This window comes from Electrona antarctica (genome assembly GCF_951216825.1).
Source record: "Electrona antarctica genome assembly, chromosome: 24".
In the NCBI taxonomy this organism is placed as follows: domain Eukaryota; kingdom Metazoa; phylum Chordata; class Actinopteri; order Myctophiformes; family Myctophidae; genus Electrona; species Electrona antarctica.
This window is the reverse complement of record NC_136803.1, coordinates 3933694-3959643: the sequence shown is the minus strand read 5'-3', so window position 1 is coordinate 3959643 and position 25950 is coordinate 3933694. Positions and strand designations below refer to the sequence as shown.

The window sequence follows — 25950 nt, the reverse complement described above, 5'->3', positions numbered from 1 at the left end:
GGTGTCCCTATTTTGGTGAAAGTCATTTTATTCTGAACATTTTCCAGTAAATGGCCTACATGTGATGTGTTGTGACCTAGTACCGACTGCACTTTTAGATCAGCTATTTTTGAAACATCTTGAGAGTTTAAAAGTAAAGCCACAGGGAGGAATGTGACAATTTAGGGTCACAGGTTCAAATTCCGCAGCTGATTGTATGATTTGCACACTGCTCGGTTGAGGTGCCCTCGAGCAAGACTTGAACCACAGCTCTTTGAATGTTTTTGAAAATCGTCGCCTACAGAATGACACAGCCAAAAGAGAGATCAATGAATTATTGATTATTTAAATAAAATATAGATTATTTGTATATAATCAATTAGGTTAGTTCACTTGATGAATCGATGAGATTAGTTGATGAATTGAATACATGATAGGATAGGACCACAATGGAAATAAGCGCTTTAGGGCTTTTTGTGTTATCTTTTTTAGCATCATTGTATAATCATATGTGTGCGTGCGTGCGTGCGTGCGTGCGTGCGTGCGCGCGCACATGCGCAGTGTCCTCAAAGCAAAAGGCCCTAGCTGCATGTGTCTCCATTCTGGCACGCAGCAGGCGATCTGAACTTGGATCAGATTGCTCTAGCCGCGGCGGAGTGCATAATAGCCTCACAACAAGTGACAGTTGAGCAGGACTGGATTGTCAGGCTTGTTGTGAGGCTGCAGGGTGTTTTGTTCGAGGCGTTGTCCGCATGGGAGGGAGTGTCACCAGTCAGGACAGGACGCACCAAACGCCGGCTCGCCCGCATTCATTCCCCTCTCCTGCTGCGTCAAGCATGGCTCACAGTACTCACAGATAGTATAGCGTGCAAGATGCAGCTTAAAGCAGGCGCCTCTTCCGGGTTTTTAACCCATTTTGGGCGGGAATCCCTTTTGGTGTTTTAAGTATTATGTTGAAAAATAGCAGATCTACAAGCTCATACGAGGTTGTAGGTCTGCTATTTTTGAAAAATGTGCCTGAAATCTTTGAATATACATACAGAGTGAGTTTTTAACTCAAATCTTTGCTCCCTGGAACATCATATTTTCAGATGGGGGTCGGCGGCCAATGTCATATATATTTGGGGTCCTTGACATTAATATGTTTGAGAGCCACTGACATAGAAACATGGGTTTTTCAGAAAACGTAGGATTTAGAAGATTTGTTTTTAAATTTCGAAGCCTAAATGGGTTAAACAGCTGGTGGATGGAAATTCCGCTCGCTCCACGCTTCAACTTGCAGCGTCGGCAAAAAAAAACGGAAACGCCTTGCCGACGCTGCAAGTTGCAGCCGCGCGCAAACTTCATTTTCTATCCACCCGAAAGAGACGCCTGCTCTTAAGCTGCATCTTCGTGACGCTACTATCTGGGGAGTACTATCTGTCACAGTGGAAACGTCCAGTGTTGCCAGATTTATTGAGAGAAATAAGCATCCAGAGAATAGGCCCAAAAGAAGACACTAGGCCACATGAGCACGTTAACCTATATACTTTGAAAATAGCCGATCTACAAGCCCCGATCGCACAGCTCGTGAGCAAATCTTGTAATACAATGTGGAATATTTCCCCCTATCTGATACGGTCCCTCCATGGCACAAACCATTTTCAGATTGGGGTTAGGGACAATATACATCATTAATGTGGGTGTCCATCCATGACACGTGATTATGAATCCCACCAACGTTCTAGGGTAGACCCGCCTCACCATGTGTCTGATTGGCTCCCGGGAAGGCATCGTTTTACTGAGGTTAGGCCGTTCGCAAAAACGAGAACTGTCAATCACAACGACTACTGGCCAATCACAGCAGGGCTTTCCTAGAACTGCGGTGGGATAAATAATAACGCGTCCATGACATGACATTTTTGGAAGAACTACTGGTTTAAATAATAATTAAAAAAATAAAAATAAAATGAAGCAAGCCCAAATAAGCAACTACACTTTAGAAACAAGCTCCCCCAAAAAAGAATAAGTGGACATGGCAACAGTGGAAACGTCCCATAGAGCTGCTTCCCCCTGCTGGCCACTGACTGCAGTGATGCGTCATGTGAGTCAGGGATTTAGGTGAGGTGTCATGGCACTTTGCATGCAGTGCTGGAGTATGTTAATATGCTTTTGCTCCACTAGCCTACATGATCCCACAGGCAAATGTTCTACTTTTTTTGTCCACTGCAATTATATTTGACAGCCTTAGTTACGTGATATTATTAATAAGCGATAATTGATTATGTATTATATAGTAGGTTAACAACATCCTTGCCCCGCATAATTTGCATACCAAATTACCAGGCCAGAAAGTAGTTTTTTGCCATTCAGTAGGCGGTCCCGCATAACTTCCGGGACCGGGTCTGATGATGATGTCACGTGCATACCCTCTATTTGAATCATGATTTGAAATTTTAATATTTGATTAGGACACCTGTCCTTGGTTCTGGTGACTGATATTAGCCTTCTAATGTGTGAGAGGCCTGTGTTTTTTGTATGCATTAGTTTGATCACTAAACAGTGCAGTGGAGATACACAAGGATGTACACACAACACATGTTTTCTTTTTCTTTTTGAGTGGTGCAACCACTCCCTTACGGACTTATGTGTGTGGGTGGCTGGGTGGGTGCCTGCCTGCCTGCCTGCCTGCCTGGATGGGTATGAGCATGCAAATAGCATGGCAACCAAACACACACGCACATATAAACTGTATGATGATTTCAGGGTGTGCCAGTACTGTACAGTACAGTAGAGGGTACACACGATAACTCTGCCTTTTTCTACCGTTTTGGACACGGGGTGGCTCGCCGGAACCGGGCCGGCACCCTGGGTGCGTTCCTATGAGTCTGGAACTACCCCCCCCCCCCCCCCCCCCCCCCCACCCGGGAAACCCCACACGGAATTGCACCACTCACTTCACACGGGTGTGATTTAAAAAAAATATTTTTACATTTTTAATAACATGGCCAACATTGGGAACTATTATTGATCATCAATTATTTTTATTTAATTTTATTTATTTATTTTTTATTTAGTATAATAATTTGTGTAATATTTTGTTAAATCTATTCGTTCGATTAACCCCTAAAATTAAATAGTGTGAGATATTTGTGAAAATATTGGTAAATGATGTGCGTGCGCGAAGTGAATGTGAATTGGGTGTAGCTGTGACCTACATGCAATCACATGATGTGTATTTGCGTGCGTGCACATCTGTTGTCACAGCCTATATAATCAAGTGTCTTGTTTGTTCAGACAATGGTGATTAAATCACAAGCGACACAGATAACCGTAACCTCAGATGACCTCAGAGACGATGAGCATCCCCTCCCCCACCACCCCCCCCCAACAATGTCCTGATCTAATTTCTTTCATCAAAGCCTTTTTATTTGTTTTATCTTCCAAGTCATTCTATACCAACCTCCGTCTGTCTCCGTCAGCCTGCGGCTGTAGGGCATTCACTTGTAGTCATTTTTACTAGTTGACTAGTTGCCTAGTTTACTAGTCGACTAGTTGTTTAACTACCTATTATTTTTTTTTAAATAAATATTTGTACATTGAAAAACTGTGTACATGGTGACTATAACTATAATCTACCTGATCTTGAGGCCTACAAAATCGGGAAAAAAATAAAAAAAATATATATATATTTTTTCTTATCAACTAGTCGACTAGTACCAACAAGGTCGACTAGTGGATTTAGTAAACTAGTCGACTAGTTGCTTAATGCCCTACGGCATACACAGCAAAACAAAGTGTCAATTCAACTCTGAGAGTGTACAAATGTAATAATTTGGTTACATTTGTACACTCTCAGAGTTGCAAATGGATGAAGTCACAGCACTGACAAAACACAGACAATGTGGCGCTGTCAGTCATGCTACGCTACAGTAGGTCAAATCGCTCCTGGCGGTCATACTGTAACTGTACGTACAGTAAATGATCCGGTGGTTTCTATTTTACATTTGCCACTGTCTGAGAATGAGAGTGATGAAAGTTTGCATCCATCGATACCGTGTGCGTGATCCATGGACCAAAAATACTTCAGTCGATTTACCTATCCTGTCCATAGTGTCCATAGTTGGAAGCAGCTCAGTGGTCCTGGTGGTTTAGTATCTGTCCTGAGATTGACCCATTTTGACCTGAGATCAGATTCTAAAAAATGTCTTCTACATCCTGACAGTTTTCTGAAAAAGCTATGTTTCTATGTCAGTCGTTCTTCGATTTTTCAAAAATAGCAGACCTATGAGCTTGTATATCTGCTATTTTTCAATAGCTAAAGCATAACATAATGCTAACACCAAAAGGGGTTCCCGCCCAAAATGGGTTAAGAGGTCGCGGTTCGATCTCCCGCCTGGGTCGCACCGTGCTTTGTATTTAGCATGTTGGGGTTAGGGTCATGTGACATACTAGCGTCATGTCCAGAGGGCGTACTTGCATATCATGGCTGGGGGGACGTACTTACTTGTACATCAAGCTCAGCCTCACGGTACAGAAACAGGCTCCTGCCCTGTGGGCCACATGGCTCTTGGCAAGGCTTATCCATAGTTGGAAGTCTGTCTCTGTCTCTGTCTCTGTCTCTGTCTCTCTCTCTCTCTCTCTCTCTCTCTCTGATTCCCTGGTATAAATTGTATATTGATGTTGTGAAGATTGCTGTTGAATTTCTTAAGTTGCATTTGTTTTATTTGTGGGTTTGAAACTCATTGTTTCCGTCTCTCTCTCTCTCTCTCTCTCTCTCTCTCTCTCTCTCTCTCTCTCTCTCTCTCTCTCTCTCTCTCTCTCTCTCTCTCTCTCTCTCTCTCTCTCTCTCTCTCTCTCTCTCTCTCTCGCCCAGGCGGAGGCGAGGCTGGCGGCTAAGCGGGCAGCCAGGGCGGAGGCGCGGGAGATTCGGATGAAGGAGCTGGAGAGACAACAGAAGGAGGTGAGGAGAAGGTTCACAAACCTTGTTGCTGTGTTTGTGTTTTTGAGCGGTGCCTCCGCTCCATTACGCAGCTGTGTGTGTCCCTATGTATACGTGTCCCCGTGTCTGTCCGAGCACGGAAAGCTGCAACACGGTAACGCTAGTCACTTCTCGACCGTTTCGGACGCGGGAAGGCTCGCCGGAACAGGGCCGGCCCCCTGGGTGTGTTCCTGGGGGGTCTGGATTGTTCCGGGGACCCCCACGCGGTAACTGTCATTTCTCAAAGATTTTTTCCAAAAATAATCAGATTACAGTACAGAGCACAGTACAATACAGTACAGAGCACAGTACAGTACAGTAACTATAATAATACATGTATAGTTGCACTGCTAAATTCACACAAGTGTGATTTTTATATATGTTTGGTAGTTTTTTCGTTTGACTAGTGAATAGATGGACGTAAAAGCTGCTGCTATTATGTTCCAATGTATGGCTGGGCAGTTAACCGGAAGAAATATATCAAAACCATTTAGAAACCAATGCTCAACCAACACTTAATCTTGCTCATCATGATTAATCATGACATTTATCGGGTATCTGTGAAGTAGGAAATGGGGGGCAAAGTACACTGTATTGATCAGATACAAAGAGGGGTCTGTGTGTCTCTGAGGATACATTAGAGTTGAGACAGAGAGAGCGTGAGCCGTCTTGACAGTGGGTTTAGGGTTTCAGACCGACGGGGTGAAATACCAGGTGTCTGACACTTCAGAGTTGAGGCCTGGAGTTGCTCGTTTCCCTGGCTTAGGGTTTTAGATATGGTTTTTCCTGACGTGGTGAGTAACTTGACAAAGTTAAACTCTATCCGCACACACGGCCATGCAAAACGCGCATGCCGGCACGCACATTTGAAGAACGCACTTACTGTTCTGACATTATGGGGTGACATTCTTCTCATTAACAGTAGATGTAACTTTACACCTAATGCCTAACTCATCATCTCATCAGAATGTGACAGACGTTATTTATACTGTGCAGGAGGATGCTAAACGCACACCAGTCTTAGTAGCGGTGCCAGCTCACGGCAGAAACATCTAAAGAGTTGAAGTCTTAAAAAGACAAAAAAGTGGCTGCACACACTGATAGCCAAAGTGCTGATTATTTATTATAGGATGCAGAGTAAAAACCAAGGTTTCGGCAGTACAACTGCATACCCTGAAGAAGGCAGTTGTACTGAAGGCAGTTACTCTGCATCCTATAATAAATAATCGGCTCTTTGGCTATCAGTGTGTGCAGCCACTTTTTTGTCTTTTTAAGACTTAAAACTCTTTAGAACGTTATTTATATTCACAGTTCTCTGCGTTTCGTTGTGATTGATGACGGCTATTAGAGTTATTCCAATATCGATATATCACCAGTATTGGTTGCCTATATTGCCTAAAACGCTGATATCGGCAATTATGCCAGTCTATGCCGTTCCAATACCACACCATTTATGATATTATGATGATATGTCGTTTACAGTAATTGTATCTTGAATTTGTAATGCCTCAGCTGATGTTGCACTATACTGTTTTATACTCTTACTGTGCTATTTACGTTGTTATTTGATTTACTAGGTTAGCTACACTTTAATAATTATTAACCCATTTAGGCCTGACCTCGAAATTTAAAAAGTTTCTTCTAAATCCTCCAGTTTTCTGAAATAAATATTTTCAAGATTTTTCAAAAATAGCAGACCTACAAGCTCATAGCTCATAGCTCATGCTATGAGCTTGTAGATCTGCTATTTTTCAATAGCTAAATTATAACATAATGTTTAAAACACCAAAAGGGGTTCCGCCCAAAATGGGTTAATTTATCATTTATATTTATTTCTAGATCAGTGGTTCTCAAACCTTTTAATTTCAAGGACCCCCTTAACTCTGAGTTAGTTATGGGGGTCCATTTGGAACTTCCTCAATGAACCCTGAGATTCTCTGGACTCCACTTTGAGAACCACAGTCCTATTGGCAAGCTATTGGTATCGGACTTGGTATCGCTAAGGAAAACTAAATATTGGTACAATGAATGCTCTGAACTAACACTGCTAACCCTGCGTTTCTGTCATTTCATCTTCTCTGCTCTTCCTCATGGCTCAGATTTATCAGAGTCAGAAGGTAGGCTTCCTCCCTTCCTCCCTTCCTTCCTTCCATTCCTCTGTTGTATCTGCCTTTTCTCTCTCTCTCATTCACTTATTTACTAACCTCGCCTCACCAGGCTTTCCACCACCTCGGAGGAAAGCCTGGTCTCTGTTTCAAAAGTCTGTATGATCCGGTCGGGAGCGGATGATATCATTACGTCATGTTGTAGTATTGTTTTGTAGTCGACAGGCAGGAACAACGGGGCGCCAACTTCCTTTTCCCTCAAACCGATTTTTCTCAATAAAAGCTCTCATAGCCTGCAGCTTTTATTGAGAAAAATCGGTTTAAGGGAAAAGGAAGTTGTCGCCCCGTTGTTCCTGCCTGTCGATATCATCCACTCCCGACAGGATCATATACCCTAAAAGAAATGGTGCCCAGGCTACTTATTTACTAATTCATGTCCTCAATTGTGCAGGTTTATGTGACTTTTTCATACTTTTTCGTGTCTCAAATGTAAAACACTCGACTGTTCATGTGCATTGCACGCATGCACGCACAGACGGCTCCCGTTTTGATATCAAACATATCAGGCCAATATTATTTGAGAGTAATTTGTTTGTATTAATTAATCACACAGTGGATTAATTTAGCACATTAGTTTAGTTTACCTTGTGACTGACAACCTGAACCTGTTTGATCATGTTCAGAAATCAAACGCTACTACTGCTGCTGCTGCTGATTCACCCTGGTCTAACTGTCATTAAAGGACCATTTCACCCAATTTGAACCCTAAGTTGGCACCATTTCTACTCGCGCTGTCTCAGAGGCGGGCTGTGGACAGTAAACAAACAAATAAAAAAAGTTTGGTAATTAAAAAAAGTTAGCATGCTTCTATTTCAGCATGCTAACTTTCCATGAAGAGAAAGTCTGTAGTTTCCATTAGCTTGGAATCGATGAGGTCATCGCCGGTAGGCTGGATTCTGAACTGTCCACAGCCCACCAATGAGACATGAGTGATCTTATTGATTGTCTTGTGGTCCTCACTGCAACGTACATGAAGATATGTTTTGAAAATTGGTGCGGTGTTCTTTTAACCCATTTTGGGGCGGGAACCCCTTTTGGTGTTTTAAACATTGTTATAATTTAGCTATTGAAAAATCTACAAGCTTGTGGGTCTGCCATTTTTGAAAAATCGTGAAAATGCGGCACAAATCTTTGAATATATATTTCTTCAGACGACTTTTTTTATTTCGACGTCAGGCCTAAATGGGTTAAGGTTCTTTTGGTAGCTAGAACGTAGTATTTAAATGCTTTATCTTTCTCATCTTCTTCTTCACTAATCTTTTCCTTTGTTCCTGGTGTGTCCCCCCTCCCCTCCTCTTCCTCCTGCTCCTCCTCCCTCAGAGGTATTATGGTATGGACGGCAACAGCAAGTGGGGTCATATTGAACAGTGGATGGTAGGAGGAAACATGGCCGACAGACTCCTTCTGTTGCTAGAGAGACGATCATCATGAAAACCTTGTAGCTTAAACAATGGCTGTCTATTTGCAATTAATCCAAAAACAGCTTCCCAGATCTTTTCCTTTTTTTTGGTGCCACATTTTTAAACTTTGCCGTCCCATATTTTGGGGGCATGTCATTGTTGGCAAAAAGAAAAGTTCACCAAAACAAACTGGCTGTTTTCACATGACTCTATGGTGGCCAAGTTCAATTTAGAGAATTTACAGTCCTTTTTTTGTTTGATTGAATTTACTCCATGAGAAATTAATGTGGAATGCAGGAAAACATCACATATAATGCATAAAAGCAGACAGAATACTTACAGACTCATTACATATTCTGATTGGATGGTGAACTTTTTATATCTATCTTAGTAGTTTAGGATCATCTTCCGGAATTTTGGGTAATAATGTCAATAATGATCAAAGAGCTGGAGAGACACAGAGACCCTATACTGAACAAACACTATTAGGATATAGTGCTTTAACCTTTTTAACCAAAAATATCACATAGCCTACCTTATAAAGGGGAGGCGTCCAAAGGCGTCCTGTGGCACTGAGTGAGTTAATATACCATTTTTTTCAGTCTCAAATAAGGTCCGAATTGCATCTTTTGATTCAAGCTAAATAAATAGTTGTTTTTTAAGTTGCAAGGCTTTCATTGGATGACATTAGGGACGCCTGCCCTCCTGTGCATGATTATATGTTACACTGTAACATCCTCAGCACTAATATAACTCAAGAGGGTGTAGGAATGGCAGCAAATGGGTCCATTTGGTTCCATTTGTACACTCTCTGAGTCTGAGTTATGGATACGCCATGGATTTGACTGTGTAGTGCCCTAGTAGAGGCTTGTTTATGTGTCGCGGCCGGCCCCCCCTGCGTGTGGGTGGGGGTCTGGTGGTGTTACAGACATGGATTAGACCCCCGTCTCAGACTGACTGCAGATCTGCTGCTAATCCATGTCTGGTAGAATATCCCCAGATATGTCGTCTCTGTCGGGTGGATGCCTCAATACTGTATGTCCACAACTGTTACTTTTCAGGATACAAATTCTGATCAGAACTACGTTTCAAGGTTGTGGATCTGCTACTTCTGGTTCTTTTGTGTGACGCTCTAGTATGCTAGGGCCGAAAAGAAAGAAACAGATTAAAATAGGGTGCATTTTGCATCCCAAAACGCAGTTTATAGTTAAGGGACGCAATAAAACAACGACCTCTGCATCCACGGGATGCACTACTGTACTACTTTTTATTCTAGTTTATTTTGCTAGCTTTAGTTATAATAATCATTTCTTATTCTGTTTTCTACATGAATTTAACCACATTATAACCATATAAAATGAAATGGGAGTTAAATGCTGCAATTTGTAAAAATGGCAAAATATGACTCCTAACGTCACTCATCAAATGTCCCTGGGACTCATCTAAAAGACAATGTCCCTGGGACTCATCTAAAAGACCATCCCTGGGACTCATCTAAAAGACAATGTCCCTGGGACTCATCTAAAAGACTCATCTAAAAGACCATCCCTGGGACTCATCTAAAAGACAATGTCCCTGGGACTCATCTAAAAGACTCATCTAAAAGACCATCCCTGGGACTCATCTAAAAGACAATGTCCCTGGGACTCATCTAAAAGACAATGTCCCTGGGACTCATCTAAAAGACAATGTCCCTGGGACTCATCTAAAAGACAATGTCCCTGGGACTCATCTAAAAGACAATGTCCCTGGGACTCATCTAAAAGACAATGTCCCTGGGACTCATCTAAAAGACAATGTCCCTGGGACTCATCTAAAAGACAATGTCCCTGGGACTCATCTAAAAGACAATGTCCCTGGGACTCATCTAAAAGACAATGTCCCTGGGACTCATCTAAAAGACAATGTCCCTGGGACTCATCTAAAAGACAATGTCCCTGGGACTCATCTAAAAGACAATGTCCCTGGGACTCATCTAAAAGACAATGTCCCTGGGACTCATCTAAAAGACAATGTCCCTGGGACTCATCTAAAAGACAATGTCCCTGGGACTCATCTAAAAGACAATGTCCCTGGGACTCATCTAAAAGACAATGTCCCTGGGACTCATCTAAAAGACAATGTCCCTGGGACTCATCTAAAAGACAATGTCCCTGGGACTCATCTAAAAGACAATGTCCCTGGGACTCATCTAAAAGACAATGTCCCTGGGACTCATCTAAAAGACAATGTCCCTGGGACTCATCTAAAAGACAATGTCCCTGGGACTCATCTAAAAGACAATGTCCCTGGGACTCATCTAAAAGACAATGTCCCTGGGACTCATCTAAAAGACAATGTCCCTGGGACTCATCTAAAAGACAATGTCCCTGGGACTCATCTAAAAGACAATGTCCCTGGGACTCATCTAAAAGACAATGTCCCTGGGACTCATCTAAAAGACAATGTCCCTGGGACTCATCTAAAAGACAATGTCCCTGGGACTCATCTAAAAGACAATGTCCCTGGGACTCATCTAAAAGACAATGTCCCTGGGACTCATCTAAAAGACAATGTCCCTGGGACTCATCTAAAAGACAATGTCCCTGGGACTCATCTAAAAGACAATGTCCCTGGGACTCATCTAAAAGACAATGTCCCTGGGACTCATCTAAAAGACAATGTCCCTGGGACTCATCTAAAAGACAATGTCCCTGGGACTCATCTAAAAGACAATGTCCCTGGGACTCATCTAAAAGACAATGTCCCTGGGACTCATCTAAAAGACAATGTCCCTGGGACTCATCTAAAAGACAATGTCCCTGGGACTCATCTAAAAGACAATGTCCCTGGGACTCATCTAAAAGACAATGTCCCTGGGACTCATCTAAAAGACAATGTCCCTGGGACTCATCTAAAAGACAATGTCCCTGGGACTCATCTAAAAGACAATGTCCCTGGGACTCATCTAAAAGACAATGTCCCTGGGACTCATCTAAAAGACAATGTCCCTGGGACTCATCTAAAAGACAATGTCCCTGGGACTCATCTAAAAGACAATGTCCCTGGGACTCATCTAAAAGACAATGTCCCTGGGACTCATCTAAAAGACAATGTCCCTGGGACTCATCTAAAAGACAATGTCCCTGGGACTCATCTAAAAGACAATGTCCCTGGGACTCATCTAAAAGACAATGTCCCTGGGACTCATCTAAAAGACAATGTCCCTGGGACTCATCTAAAAGACAATGTCCCTGGGACTCATCTAAAAGACAATGTCCCTGGGACTCATCTAAAAGACAATGTCCCTGGGACTCATCTAAAAGACAATGTCCCTGGGACTCATCTAAAAGACAATGTCCCTGGGACTCATCTAAAAGACAATGTCCCTGGGACTCATCTAAAAGACAATGTCCCTGGGACTCATCTAAAAGACAATGTCCCTGGGACTCATCTAAAAGACAATGTCCCTGGGACTCATCTAAAAGACAATGTCCCTGGGACTCATCTAAAAGACAATGTCCCTGGGACTCATCTAAAAGACAATGTCCCTGGGACTCATCTAAAAGACAATGTCCCTGGGACTCATCTAAAAGACAATGTCCCTGGGACTCATCTAAAAGACAATGTCCCTGGGACTCATCTAAAAGACAATGTCCCTGGGACTCATCTAAAAGACAATGTCCCTGGGACTCATCTAAAAGACAATGTCCCTGGGACTCATCTAAAAGACAATGTCCCTGGGACTCATCTAAAAGACAATGTCCCTGGGACTCATCTAAAAGACAATGTCCCTGGGACTCATCTAAAAGACAATGTCCCTGGGACTCATCTAAAAGACAATGTCCCTGGGACTCATCTAAAAGACAATGTCCCTGGGACTCATCTAAAAGACAATGTCCCTGGGACTCATCTAAAAGACAATGTCCCTGGGACTCATCTAAAAGACAATGTCCCTGGGACTCATCTAAAAGACAATGTCCCTGGGACTCATCTAAAAGACAATGTCCCTGGGACTCATCTAAAAGACAATGTCCCTGGGACTCATCTAAAAGACAATGTCCCTGGGACTCATCTAAAAGACAATGTCCCTGGGACTCATCTAAAAGACAATGTCCCTGGGACTCATCTAAAAGACAATGTCCCTGGGACTCATCTAAAAGACAATGTCCCTGGGACTCATCTAAAAGACAATGTCCCTGGGACTCATCTAAAAGACAATGTCCCTGGGACTCATCTAAAAGACAATGTCCCTGGGACTCATCTAAAAGACAATGTCCCTGGGACTCATCTAAAAGACAATGTCCCTGGGACTCATCTAAAAGACAATGTCCCTGGGACTCATCTAAAAGACAATGTCCCTGGGACTCATCTAAAAGACAATGTCCCTGGGACTCATCTAAAAGACAATGTCCCTGGGACTCATCTAAAAGACAATGTCCCTGGGACTCATCTAAAAGACAATGTCCCTGGGACTCATCTAAAAGACAATGTCCCTGGGACTCATCTAAAAGACAATGTCCCTGGGACTCATCTAAAAGACAATGTCCCTGGGACTCATCTAAAAGACAATGTCCCTGGGACTCATCTAAAAGACAATGTCCCTGGGACTCATCTAAAAGACAATGTCCCTGGGACTCATCTAAAAGACAATGTCCCTGGGACTCATCTAAAAGACAATGTCCCTGGGACTCATCTAAAAGACAATGTCCCTGGGACTCATCTAAAAGACAATGTCCCTGGGACTCATCTAAAAGACAATGTCCCTGGGACTCATCTAAAAGACAATGTCCCTGGGACTCATCTAAAAGACAATGTCCCTGGGACTCATCTAAAAGACAATGTCCCTGGGACTCATCTAAAAGACAATGTCCCTGGGACTCATCTAAAAGACTCATCTCTAAAAGACAATCCCTGCATCCCGGGACTCATTACATTGAAAACGTATTTACATCACTGAAGAAACACACAAAAGAAACCCCACAAAAACTTAGAATAAGGAGCGAAGAGGTTTCTGCCCGACAGCAACGATACGCTATAGTGCATCCCAGTATTAGTGTACTATATATGCATCTATGTAGCATGCAGATTTATATCTATAACGTCTTGGTTTTTACATGTATAACATGAGTTTATTGTGTATATGTAGTGAATGTGTGGATTTAGTGCATGCTGGTATGAAGCTCTTGTTGCTACTTGTGTAACTGTTAGGACAATATATTATATTGACATATTATATTACCATGACATATTGTGATTAATAATGTAATGTGTTATGCTTACTGGCATGCATGTGAGTGTTCTCCTGACGTGATCTGGAGATATTATTTAGCTAGAGAGAATTTTCATAAATCACGTGCGTGCGTGCGTGTCGCGTGCGTGTGTTTGACTGTGCAATGTGTTTGACTGTGTGGGTGTTGGGGGTTCCACCCATTGTGACACACGGAAAGGATTACATGCAAGCCACATGAACACACACACACACACACACACACACACACACACACACACACACACACACACACACACACACACATGCCACCCTCAGCAGTCTGCTCTTAATCCCTGTAAGTGCATGTATGACAGTAGCTTAAATCTGTATAATGGTATGTGAGGTTTGACGCATATGAAACCTGGGGCCAGAACACATTTATTTTATGAAACCTGGGGCCAGAACACATTTATTTTATGAAACCTGGGGCCAGAACACATTTATTTTATGAAACCTGGGGCCAGAACACATTTATTTTATGAAACCTGGGGCCAGAACACATTTATTTTATGAAACCTGGGGCCAGAACACATTTATTTTATGAAACCTGGGGCCAGAACACATTTATTTTATGAAACCTGGGGCCAGAACACATTTATTTTATGAAACCTGGGGCCAGAACACATTTATTTTATGAAACCTGGGGCCAGAACACATTTATTTTATGAAACCTGGGGCCAGAACACATTTATTTTATGAAACCTGGGGCCAGAACACATTTATTTTATGAAACCTGGGGCCAGAACACATTTATTTTATGAAACCTGGGGCCAGAACACGTTTATTTTATGAAACCTGGGGCCAGAACACGTTTATTTTATGAAACCTGGGGCCAGAACACGTTTATTTTATGAAACCTGGGGCCAGAACACGTTTATTTTATGAAACCTGGGGCCAGAACACGTTTATTTTATGAAACCTGGGGCCAGAACACGTTTATTTTATGAAACCTGGGGCCAGAACACGTTTATTTTATGAAACCTGGGGCCAGAACACATTTATTTTATGAAACCTGGGGCCAGAACACATTTATTTTATGAAACCTGGGGCCAGAACACATTTATTTTATGAAACCTGGGGCCAGAACACATTTATTTTATGAAACCTGGGGCCAGAACACATTTATTTTATGAAACCTGGGGCCAGAACACATTTATTTTATGAAACCTGGGGCCAGAACACATTTATTTTCCAGGGAACCAAACCCTGGCCTGTATGTTCAATTGGAGAACATTGTGTCTAAAAGACCCAACAGAGAAATGTTCTCTCCTCGCTACCCAAACTATTGAAAATAGACGATTTACAAGCATACAACTGTAGATCTGCTATTTTCACTGCTATGTACGTATCAAATTCTTAGTAAAATTACTTTTTTTTTGTAAAAATGAGTCCCAACCCACTGTTTTGGAAAAACTGGTCTAATTATAAAAGGTATTTTCTGACTATGAAAGTTTTACCCTAAGTTCTGTGATGGCTTTTTGTTTAAGTTTACATTTGAACCCGAACCACCTCTGAAGCTGGAGTTACATCATAAAGAAAAGGAACTCCGAACTCTACAAGCTCACAACACGACACGGTGTGAGCTTGTAGATATGCTATTTTCACTATTTTCGACCATTTTTGAAAGTACACGTTCAGGAGTAGTGGTTTTCCCAGAACTCGGGGGTTCGTACCACCTCCAGCCCAGGGCCCAAATTAGCTTCTGAGAACCTTGCGTGAAACCGAGCCGTAGTGTGTGTGTGTATATACAGTATATGGAAACAAACCCAGAACCCGTGAAATAGGTTTTCACGGCACTGTTCGCTAAGTTGCTGTAGTAGGAAAAAGAAAAGAGCCGTTATTTTCCAGTCCGTCTAGGAAAGCAAAGCGTGGATGTTCCAGTGGGAGAAAAGTTGTGTCTAACCCATTTTGAGCGGGAACCCATTTTGGTCTTAGCATTATGCTATGCTTTAGCTATTGAAACTCGGTGGCGCGCTATGAGCTTGTAGATCGCGCTGTATCCCACTCCGTTGAGTCCGTTGTGAGCTTTCAGATCGGCTATTTTCGATACTTTAGTCAAGTTTAGTGGGACACTATTGTATGTTTTAAACACTTTTGGTGTTTTAAACATTATGTTATGCTTTAGCTATTGAAAAATAGCAGATCTACAAGCTCATAGCGCGCCACCGAGTGGCGCGCTACGAGCTTGTAGGTCTGCTATTTTTGAAAAATCGAAGAACGACTGACATAGAAACATAGCTTTTTCAGAAAACTGTCAGGATTCAGAAGACATTGTTAGAATCTGATCTCAGGTCAGAATGGGCTAAGTTGAGTGGAATGTGAATGGAACATATACACCGTGAAGGATAGGTTTCCCACTGTGATTCTGACACGTGGCCATGCTGGCCGTGGTGGAAGACCACACATTTCTTTTACTTACCCATAAAACCTGAGGCCGATTCTACAAATGTGACCAGATTTGTTTTGTTTGTTTTTTCTCAAAATGAGTTAATAGCACAGGCAGACTCTTCACATACTAGAGCATGTCTGAGGAAAAATATCAGAGCTGAAATCGACATGTAAATATGAAATAAATGCTTAAACATGTAGCTAGGTGTAATGTTAGAGACCACAGAAGTGTACCTTTCAAGCCTGTTTTCTCAACTCGCTGTTTTCTGCAAGACATTACTCTATAAGCCATATCTCCAAAACTGGTGGGTCAAACTGAACAACCAATATGTCAATTTGAAGCTATGATTCCCTGCTTTCATATGACATGAAAAAACGAAAATTCAAAAAAATCCAATGGCAGTCCCTCAGTCAAATTTGGTCACAAATGACTTCTGAATCAGTTTTCTGGAAAACGTACGTTGCTTGCTACATCAGTGCTCAAACTTTTTCATGTCAAGGACCCCCAAAATTAGTTATTTGGCCACGGACCCCCAGATTTGAGTTTCACATGTTTCAAATGCTTTAAATATTAGATTAACTAAAAAATACATCGCATGGATGCACCTGGGACGTATCCTCAGTGATGTATGCTGAGGTCAACGGGGTTTTTTTTTTTTTTTTTTTACTTTAGTCAATTCCCGGAGTATAAAATGGGGGCATAAGGGGTTAATGTATACTGTATACTGTTTATGTAAAGATGATCTAAAATATGGAAAGTAACTCTTAACTAAAGCTGTCAAAGTATTGTTGTGGAGTAAAAAAAGCACAGTAGTGGTGTAGAAGTATGAAGAATAATATAATGCATGTAAAAGTAACCAGACCTTGACATTGTGCTTAGGTGCAGTACTTTAGTGAATGACTTTAGTTACGTTCCACCACTGCATGCTGGTGAGTGTGGTGACTGTGGTCCCTGAACTGTGTTTCTTGTTTTATTCATTTATTTTTCATCGCACAAGTAAAACCATCAGTGAGGTTAATCCGTAAGATTCATGTCCCTTCCTGGATTGGAACCAAGGTCTCCTACACAGGAGGTGACATTTCTGTCCAGGGCAGATATTGCACTTTGAGCTTCAGGCAGTGCTACTTGTGAACCAGTATGTGCCTTTATACCTGACGACCAGCATCTAAATGCCTCGATGGAAGAGTGGAGAGTGCCTCCCCCTGGCCAGCCGGGGCGCCTGATGGAGGGGAAAGGAACTGGTTGGAATAACGTGTTCCTTCCACGCGCTACGTCCAACCAGGGAAACTCCCCCCTGTCAGGTGTAAAGGAGCAACTTGGCAGAGGGTGTGTAGAACCCAGGATCACATTAGATAATTGACACAGGGGTGAAAAATGGGTTACAAAATTGTGGGATAAAAATTATAGTAAAAAAAAGGAAGAGTGGAGAGATCACCTCCAACCAGTATTAACATACTATACAGATGTATAGCTAGCTATATTGTATTAACATTTGTTTGTACACTTTCTGCCTTTAAAAAAAGTATAAATGATCAGAGTGTTCTGCTGTGTAGGTTCAGGATCTGTTACAGTAGGTAGCATTTGCTCTGGTGACGGCCACAGAACTATAGATCTGCTTTTCCAGCTAAAAGAAAATAGATTCCTTTTCCAAGAAGTTACACGTCGGCTCGCGCGGGAGAAGAGACTGACTTTAAAAACAATCCGACCACGTTTTGACATCCGTTCTGTCCAGTCTTAGTCTAAGAGTTCTGTGGGTGACACACAACACCAGTGATGTACTTAGTTGTAGTTGTAAACACCTGCACACATTTGAATTGCAGTGTTACCCCGAAGGCAGCAGGTTCTGTCCTACATTGGCCTGTATAGAGCGTCGCAGTCCCGCCCCCTACCATGGACCAGGAAATGAATCCCAATGCATTTTTCCCATAGACATTTCTTAAAGTATTTATTTAAAGACGGTTACGCCGCGGACAAAGCCAACTCGAGTCGTGACAACTCATGACAACACAAACAATATTTTGGACCAAACAAATAATTACAAAGAAGAAAAACAACAAAAAAAGTGTTGTAACCTGCCGTTTTTTTTCTTCTTTCTAATTATTTGTTCGGCCCAAAAAATTGTGTTTGTTGTCATGATTTGTCACGACTCGAGTTGACTTTGTCCGCGGCGTAAACGTCTTTAAATAAATACTTTCTGAAATGTCTATGAGGAAAATGAACGGAGAATCATTTCCTGGTCCAGGGTAGGGGGCGGGACTGCGACACTCTATAAACCACACTGATGTAGGCCTACAGCATCCAAGGAAGGCCCAGTATGGGTACAGTGGAACTTGTGCGATGGAAAACCTTTATGTCTCTCTATGGCAGTGGTTTTCAACCTTTTTTTTAATGGATCAAGGTTCATTTATATGTATTTGACATTTGAACCATGGACCATTTGATGAGATTTAGACCCAAAAACAAAAGAATAGTTTGTTATCGTTGGATAGGATTTTGTCCACAATTCCATGCTGCATTGATGTGGTAAATTATGATAGATAACATCAAAATAACAATTCTTCTACATTCTCTGGTGTAGACTTCTTGTAAATTAAGTAATACAGATGTTTAAGAATAATTTAACTTGAGAGCGTAAAATGAAACCAAATGGATTTGGTTTCATTTTTTGCTCTCAAGAGTTAAAGATCTATAAGGGTCCATTTGGTTACCGACTCTCCATCATTTAGCTGAGGACCACCTGGAACCCCCTCAAGGACCACCGGTTGAGAACCACTGCTTTATGGTAAAAGCTTTGCTGTGCAGTGTGCACCCCACCCCCACCCCGCTCCTGTTTTTTAACTTTTAACCATTGAATCCTTTTCTTCAATCTTTTCTCTTCTTTTCTCCTCCTCCTTGGGTCCTTGCAGGAGGACAGTGAGAAGTTTTCTCGGCCCTCAAGGAGACACACTTCGGTCTGTATTTTTCCTCTCTTTTTTCCCCTCTATCTTTCTTTCTTTCTTCTGTCCCTTTTCTTTGACTTTCTCTCTGTTTCTCTCTACTACTACTACTACTGCTAACCCATCTGTCTTTTATTTCCTCGGTTGTCTACATTTGTCCACCTTGCCGTAAATTCACTGCCGTTTACGAGGGACATCAGCAGGGTTTAAATGTCTCCTCTCTCTCAGAGCCACAGACCACATAACTGACCATCTACCCTGTGATGATGTGAAGATGGACTGTCTCAGAGTTTCTCTGTCGACAGCCAATGGACTTTATGGGCTCATAAATTAAAAAGAGAATGTTTTATTTTATTGTATCCTATTTTACCTTTCAACTGGCGTTCATCTTAGAGCCTTGAGTACCGATCTTGTACTCGAGACTTGTTTGCTTGATCAGTAGACTGTTAAACTTAAGTTAATGTTTGGACTGGAGACAATCTTCTGCTTTCCATCCATTCTGTGTCAAAAATATGTCACTCGGTGGTGTGGTTTGACCCGGGCTACGTGACGACGCGCTGAGCTTCTGTTCTCTGATGATCTGTGTATAGTTTTATATCAGTGGTTCTCAAACTTTATCATTTAAAGGTCCCACATAAAACTTTTGAGAGTTGCAGACCCGTAAGGGTCCATTTGGAGCCCCCTGGAGGAACCCCACTTTGAGAACCACTGTCTTATATGGTCGTTGAGAGCTTGAAGGAAGTTATTCCTTTTGGATTACAGTAGTTTAGCACCAAGATTCATGCTCGATTCAGACCAAAAACATTGTGTTGCCAACCAAAATCTGGCATATCAATGGTCCTTATACGACAGAGAAATTAAATGTGGAGGTTCCTATAGAGCGTCGCAGTCCCGCCTCCTACCCTGGACCAGGAAATGAAACCCAATGCATTTTCCTCATAGACATTTCTTAAAGTATTTATTTAAAGACGGTTACGCCGCGGACAAAGCCAACTCGAGTCGTGACAACTCATGACAACACAAACAATATTTTGGACCAAACAAATAATTACAAAGAAGAAAAACAACAAAAAAAGTGTCCAGGGTAGGAGGCGGGACTGCGACACTCTATAGCAGTAAAATCCATAGGTTCCTTTTGTAAACTTAGTTAAATTAACATATTATATATATTTTGTATATGTGTACTGTATATGAATATTGCGGTATAGTATATTGATCATAATAGTTGTGTAGTAATGATGTAATGATGTGTAGTTCTCGGTAAAAGTCCTGTGTCATTGTAAAACCCTTGAGAAGTTTTAAACACACACTGTTGTTTTGACCTCTACTCTCCTTGCTATCGATGGGCTGTCATCTTGGCACTCCAGGAATTTAAAGTCTTCTCTGTGTGTGTGTGTGTGTGTGTGTGTGTGTGTGTGTGTGTGTGTGTGTGTGTGTGTGTGTGTGTGTGTGTGTGTGTGTGTGTGTGTGTGTGTGTGTGTGTGTGTGTGTGTGTGTGTGTGTGTGTGTGTGTGTGTGTGTGTGTGTGTGTGTGTGTGTGTGTGTGTGTGTGTGTGTGTGTGTGCGCTCTCCCCTCAGATCTCTGACGATGAGGAGCGCATGTCGGTTGGAAGCCGAGGAAGTCTCAGGGTTAGTATCACTTTACACATGCACGCACGCACACACAGTCACGTGCACTTTACACACGCACGCACACACACAGTCACGTGCCCCTTTGACCTGTTAAAATGTGACCTCGAGGTTAAGAACAGAGAGATACACTGACTGATGAAGGTGTGTGTGTGTGTGTGTGACCGTACGTACGTGTGCATGCATGTATATGCGCACTGTGCATGCGTGCGTATGCATGGTGTATATCCAGGCAGAAACACGTCATATCAGCTTCCATACACCGGGTCGTGTTCTCGTATCATTACACACACACACACACACACACACACACACACACACACACGCACACACTGGAAGACTAAAGCTAAGAGATGAGCCTCACCTGCTGTGGTTACACCTGTGTATATGACCAGTGAAATGTACACACTCCTGCAGGCTAAATCGATTGGAATATTGTTAGCTTTTTGTATTGACATTCATTTCTGCAAACCTGTCGGGACTGTTTGGGTTTCGTCACATGTTACCTTTGCATTTAGATATAAACTTTGGTTTCTGGGTCAGCTCAGTCGGTAGAGCACTTAGCTTTGGTTCAAGGTTACAAGGCTCTGGGTTCGGTTTGATCCTGGGCACCGTCAACTCAGTAGTAGCACGGCTTTGATGTGGCAAGTCGTGCGGTAAGTACTGGGAGCTGATAGTAGTTGTGACGCTCCATCTCAGGACTTCTAGCGCATTAAAACAGGGATATACTTGTTCTGGCTGGTACCCACAATAAGCCAGTCTGACCTACTTATTGACTTACTTGGACAATACATGAGTGTCTATGTCTATTCAGTTGATACAGGGCTACAGTGTGTTGTAAATGGAGTCAGATTACATTAGATTCCATGCGTTCTGCGTAGCATGACCGCTAAACAGACCAGTTTTAACGAAAAGGACAGTACGGCCACTTAATATCTGGATGACATGACATCATGAGACCTGCCTGCAAATAGACACAGACGGCACACTGCTGCTCTGGGCTTAAAGCACATCTCTGCTCAAAATGTCAAGTTATATGACTACAGCCTACTATACTACCACCACTACAACTACTGCTGTTACTTGGTAACCTTGGCCTGGTCTCGTTTGAGCTTAAAGCAGTGTGAAATTGGTTGTTGGATAAGTGATGCCACCCTAACTGTCTGGTATTCCACCCGACTCAGTTTGAACAGTCTACAGTGATAAGACTACTGTCTGCTGGATTCTGGATTAGGATTTGCGAGGTCCTCTTCTCACCATATTTGTGTATATTTTAATTATGTTTTAGTTAAAAGGCCATACCCGAGGCGGGGTTGGCGAAAAAACATGCAGTAATCCTGGTCTCTAAACTGCCTCCCCCTGGCCAGCCGGGGCGCCTGATGGAGGGGAAAGGAACTGGTTGGAATAACGTGTTCCTTCCACGCGCTACGTCCAACCAGGGAAACTCCCCCCTGTCAGGTGTAAAGGAGCAACTTGGACACTCAGGCATGAAGGAAGCATGAGTTCAAGTCCGTTGCTCTCCCCATGTCCCCCATATATGGGGACTAGGTTGGCGGAGGGTGTGTAGAGCCCAGGATCACATTCGATAATTGACACAGGGGTGAAAAATGGGTTACAGAATCGTGGGATAAAAATTATGAAGCAAAAAAAAAAGGGCCCTACTTTAATAAGCTGAATACCACCAAGTAGGCTACCGTACAGCAATCCAGAGTATACCTGGCTGCAAGGTTTATAACAATCCATTTTATATATATATATATTTTTTTTAATTGCATTCTCATAACCTTTAAAGTATACAGACATGGTTTTTAGTTTTAGTTTGACTCTGTCTCCTACAAAGTGTTATTTTAGTATTATCGTGGTCGTGCTGTATTATCCCAGAGCAGATCAAAGGAGACTCTTAAGGATTGTTGGCTGTTCTTTCAACATTGTTGCGTTAGCAACGTTTGCTGATGCTTCGGGGCGCAGAACAGGAAAATCCAGTCGTCAGGTGTTTTTCTTGGCCTTATCGACCTCTATCTCTACCGCCGCTGAATAATGGGAATGCAGACGCACATGTTTTCATCTCAAAATATGTTTCTTTCCTCCCCCCCCACATGCTAACATAACATACTGCATTTTCTTCCTTTTTGCATCTCATATATCTCTCTCTGCCTGTCTTCTGTATTTCTGTCTGTCCCTGTGTCCTCCGTTTCTATCAGGGGTGTCAAAAAAAATCGATTCCGTTATGAACGATTCAAAATCGATTCATAATTAAAAAAAAAAAAAATCCAATTTTTTTTTTAGATTTATTTTTCTGGTTACAGTTACAGGAGTTTTCACTACATGGTGTCTGTGATATGAAATGTAAGCTCACCCTAATCACAGTAAACATTATGTCTTCAGTCATTTTCAAGTTACTGTAGTCACTTCAGTTCAAGACTGGAGTAGATTGTGATGAAATCCTATGTATTGAATCGAGAATCATTTTGAATAGAAAATCGTTTTTAATCTGGAAAAAAAAAATTGAATCGAATCGTGACCCCAAGAATCGGTATCGAATCTAATCGTGGGAGACCCAAAGATTCACAGCCCTAGTTTCTATCACCCTTCCTCTTTATTGCTTTTATTCCCCCCTTACCTTTCCCCCTAATTTCTCTCTCTCTCTCCCCCTCCTCTCTCTCTCTCTCCCCCTCCTCTCATGCCTCTTATCTGGGTGTGGTGTTGCTCCACAGGGCCTCAACTCTTCAGACCTCCACTGCAGTACCAGCAGCCTTCCATCATCTCTCAGACACCATAACTCCACTCACAACGGACGGGTCTGTCCTTTCTCTTTCTCTCATTCCTTCGCCCCTCTCCACCCTCCCTCCCTCCCTCCCTCTGCTTGTAGAGCCTCCCCTGAGCAAGGCAATTAAAGGTTCAGTGGCCAGTGTGACTAACGTGTGAATGTGTTGTGTAAATATGTCCTCCTCCTGCCCCGCCCACAGGCTTCTGTCTGCAACAAAGGTGTGTTTTTTAGACAAGATTGTCTGGTTCAGATAAAGCGGTCAATCCTGCAGATTGTCTGTTAGGTGGTTTGGCGCCGCCATGTGGTCACTGGTGGTCACACATGTTTATTGTTTGTATTGTTTGTTGTATATTATTCACGAAACAATACTTTGAACGATTTTTGGAATTATGTAATAGGGCTGGGAAATTAACTGGGGGCATTACACCAGAGTTAATTCCGTTGACTACAACTCTGAAGAAAAGTGTTCGTCAACTTTTTTCACAGATGAAAACTAAACAAAACAAAAACGAAGCTTTGATGACTAAAACTATGACGAAATATATTCACAATTTGGTCAACAAATACAAACTAGACCAAAATGTTAAGGAGGGACTAGTGGAGAAGAGATCCAGTTATTTTATGCTTGGTTGCTCGCAGGTGCAGTGCTCCGAAAATAGCACATCTACAAGCTCGCGATTGGCTATTTTCGGCATATATATAAACCAGGCATTAGACACTACACCATCATGGCCTGCCAAAAATGCATTTTTGTCGACTAAATCAACTGTAGACTAAAACTAAATGGAATTGTATTCAAAAATCGAAATTTGCTGTAAAAAATTAACACTGCATGTGATATTTCTTTAATAAACAAATCTTAACACTTTAAATGAAGATGGATAATACCAGTCTAGTGTCAGTCAGGCAACCTTTACTCGTAGTTTCTTCACACACCTCATCTCACCTTTCCTTGCAAACCTTGATCGAGCAGCATCCTTCATCCTGGCACCCATCAAGGACTGTCTAAAGAGGACGAGACGCGAAGACCATACGGGCGACGCCATGTTGCTTATGGTGCTCCATGGAAGGAAAGAAACATGCGCAGTTGAGACCAAGGAAGCTGAACGCGGAAGTGTTGGCTGCATATAGCCCATTGCGCATGTTTCTTTCCTTCCATGGAGCACCATAAGCAACATGGCGTCGCCCGTACGGTCTTCGCGTCTCGTCCTCTTTAGACAGTCCTTGGCACCCATTAGAATGTGTGATGTTAACATTGTTTTTGTCTTTTCAATGTCTGAAACATTATTTATCTCCATGACATTTGCCTTTTCTTCTATATCTTTTCCAATCTTTGCCTTTATGCATACATACAGTACACACACACACACACAGTCACACACACACACACACACGTATATTGTCACTGTCCGAGTGGACACCTTGCATGTCCAAAGAAATATTATTCAAAAACAATTTGAACCCATTCTGACCTGAGATCAGATTCTAAAAATGTCTTCTATATTCTGACAGTTTTCTGAAAAAGCTATGTTTCTATGTCAGTCGTTCTTCGATTTTTCAAAAATAGCAGACCTACAAGCTCGTAGCGCGCCGCTCGTAGCGCGCCACTCGGTGGCGCGCTATGAGCTTGTAGATCTGCTATTTTTCAATAGCTAAAGCATAACATAATGCTAACACCAAAAGGGTTTCCCGCCCAAAATGGGTTAAATTGTGAAAATAGCCCATCTACATGCTCAAAAGCCGCTGTATCCCACTGCGTTGTGAGCTTTGCACATCGGCTATTTTCAATACTTTAGTCAAGTTTAGTGGGACACTATTGTATGTTAAAATAGGGCATTAATTCACAAGAAAAACATTGAAGTTTAGAGATACAAGGTGGTTTCTGGCCGACAGTGACGATGTGCAGTGACGATGTGCAGTGCGCATGTACAGTATGCACGAACGCAGTAAAACATCACATTTTACTTATTATTTGTGTATGTCTTCCTTTCTGTACGTAGCCTTCCATGCTCCATATCGATGGTCTTCTACGTTCTCACAGTCACAGGGTTGGTCTTTCTCTGTCTCTTCTTTAGGGTTGGGCCCATAATGGAATTTATTATCATTACCAATTATTAGGAAAAAATAAATTTAAAAAATCTAATATCAAATGATGTCAAACTATGTCAGCGTAATGTTTATTAAAAATCAGTTGACATCTTTTACAAATCTTTGTTTCAAATATGGGTGGCATTTCTATATTTCCATGTTTGTTGAAAACATCTGGGTTTTTCATCAAGGGAGGTATGTGTGCTTTACCATACATGCCTACTAAATCTACAGCGTGAACAAAAAACGCTTTCACATTTAACCCATTTTGACCTGAGAGCAGATTCTATAAATGTCTTCTACATCCTGACAGTTTTCTGAAAAAGCTATGTTTCTATGTCAGTCGTTCTTCGATTTTTCAAAAATAGCAGACCTACAAGCTCATA

At 42.1% G+C, this 25950-nt stretch overlaps 1 protein-coding gene across 1 annotated transcript in view; it reads left to right on the top strand.

Moving 5' to 3' along the window:
* The window catches only part of LOC306917467 (leucine-rich repeat flightless-interacting protein 2-like), a 75771-nt gene that overhangs the window by 21535 nt on the left and 28286 nt on the right, over positions 1-25950 (top strand). The window contains exons 2-3 of the mRNA XM_079495693.1: positions 4835-4921; positions 20659-20709. Of these exons, the coding sequence (XP_079351819.1) occupies positions 4835-4921; positions 20659-20709 (138 nt within the window). The remainder of the gene's footprint in view (positions 1-4834; positions 4922-20658; positions 20710-25950) is intronic.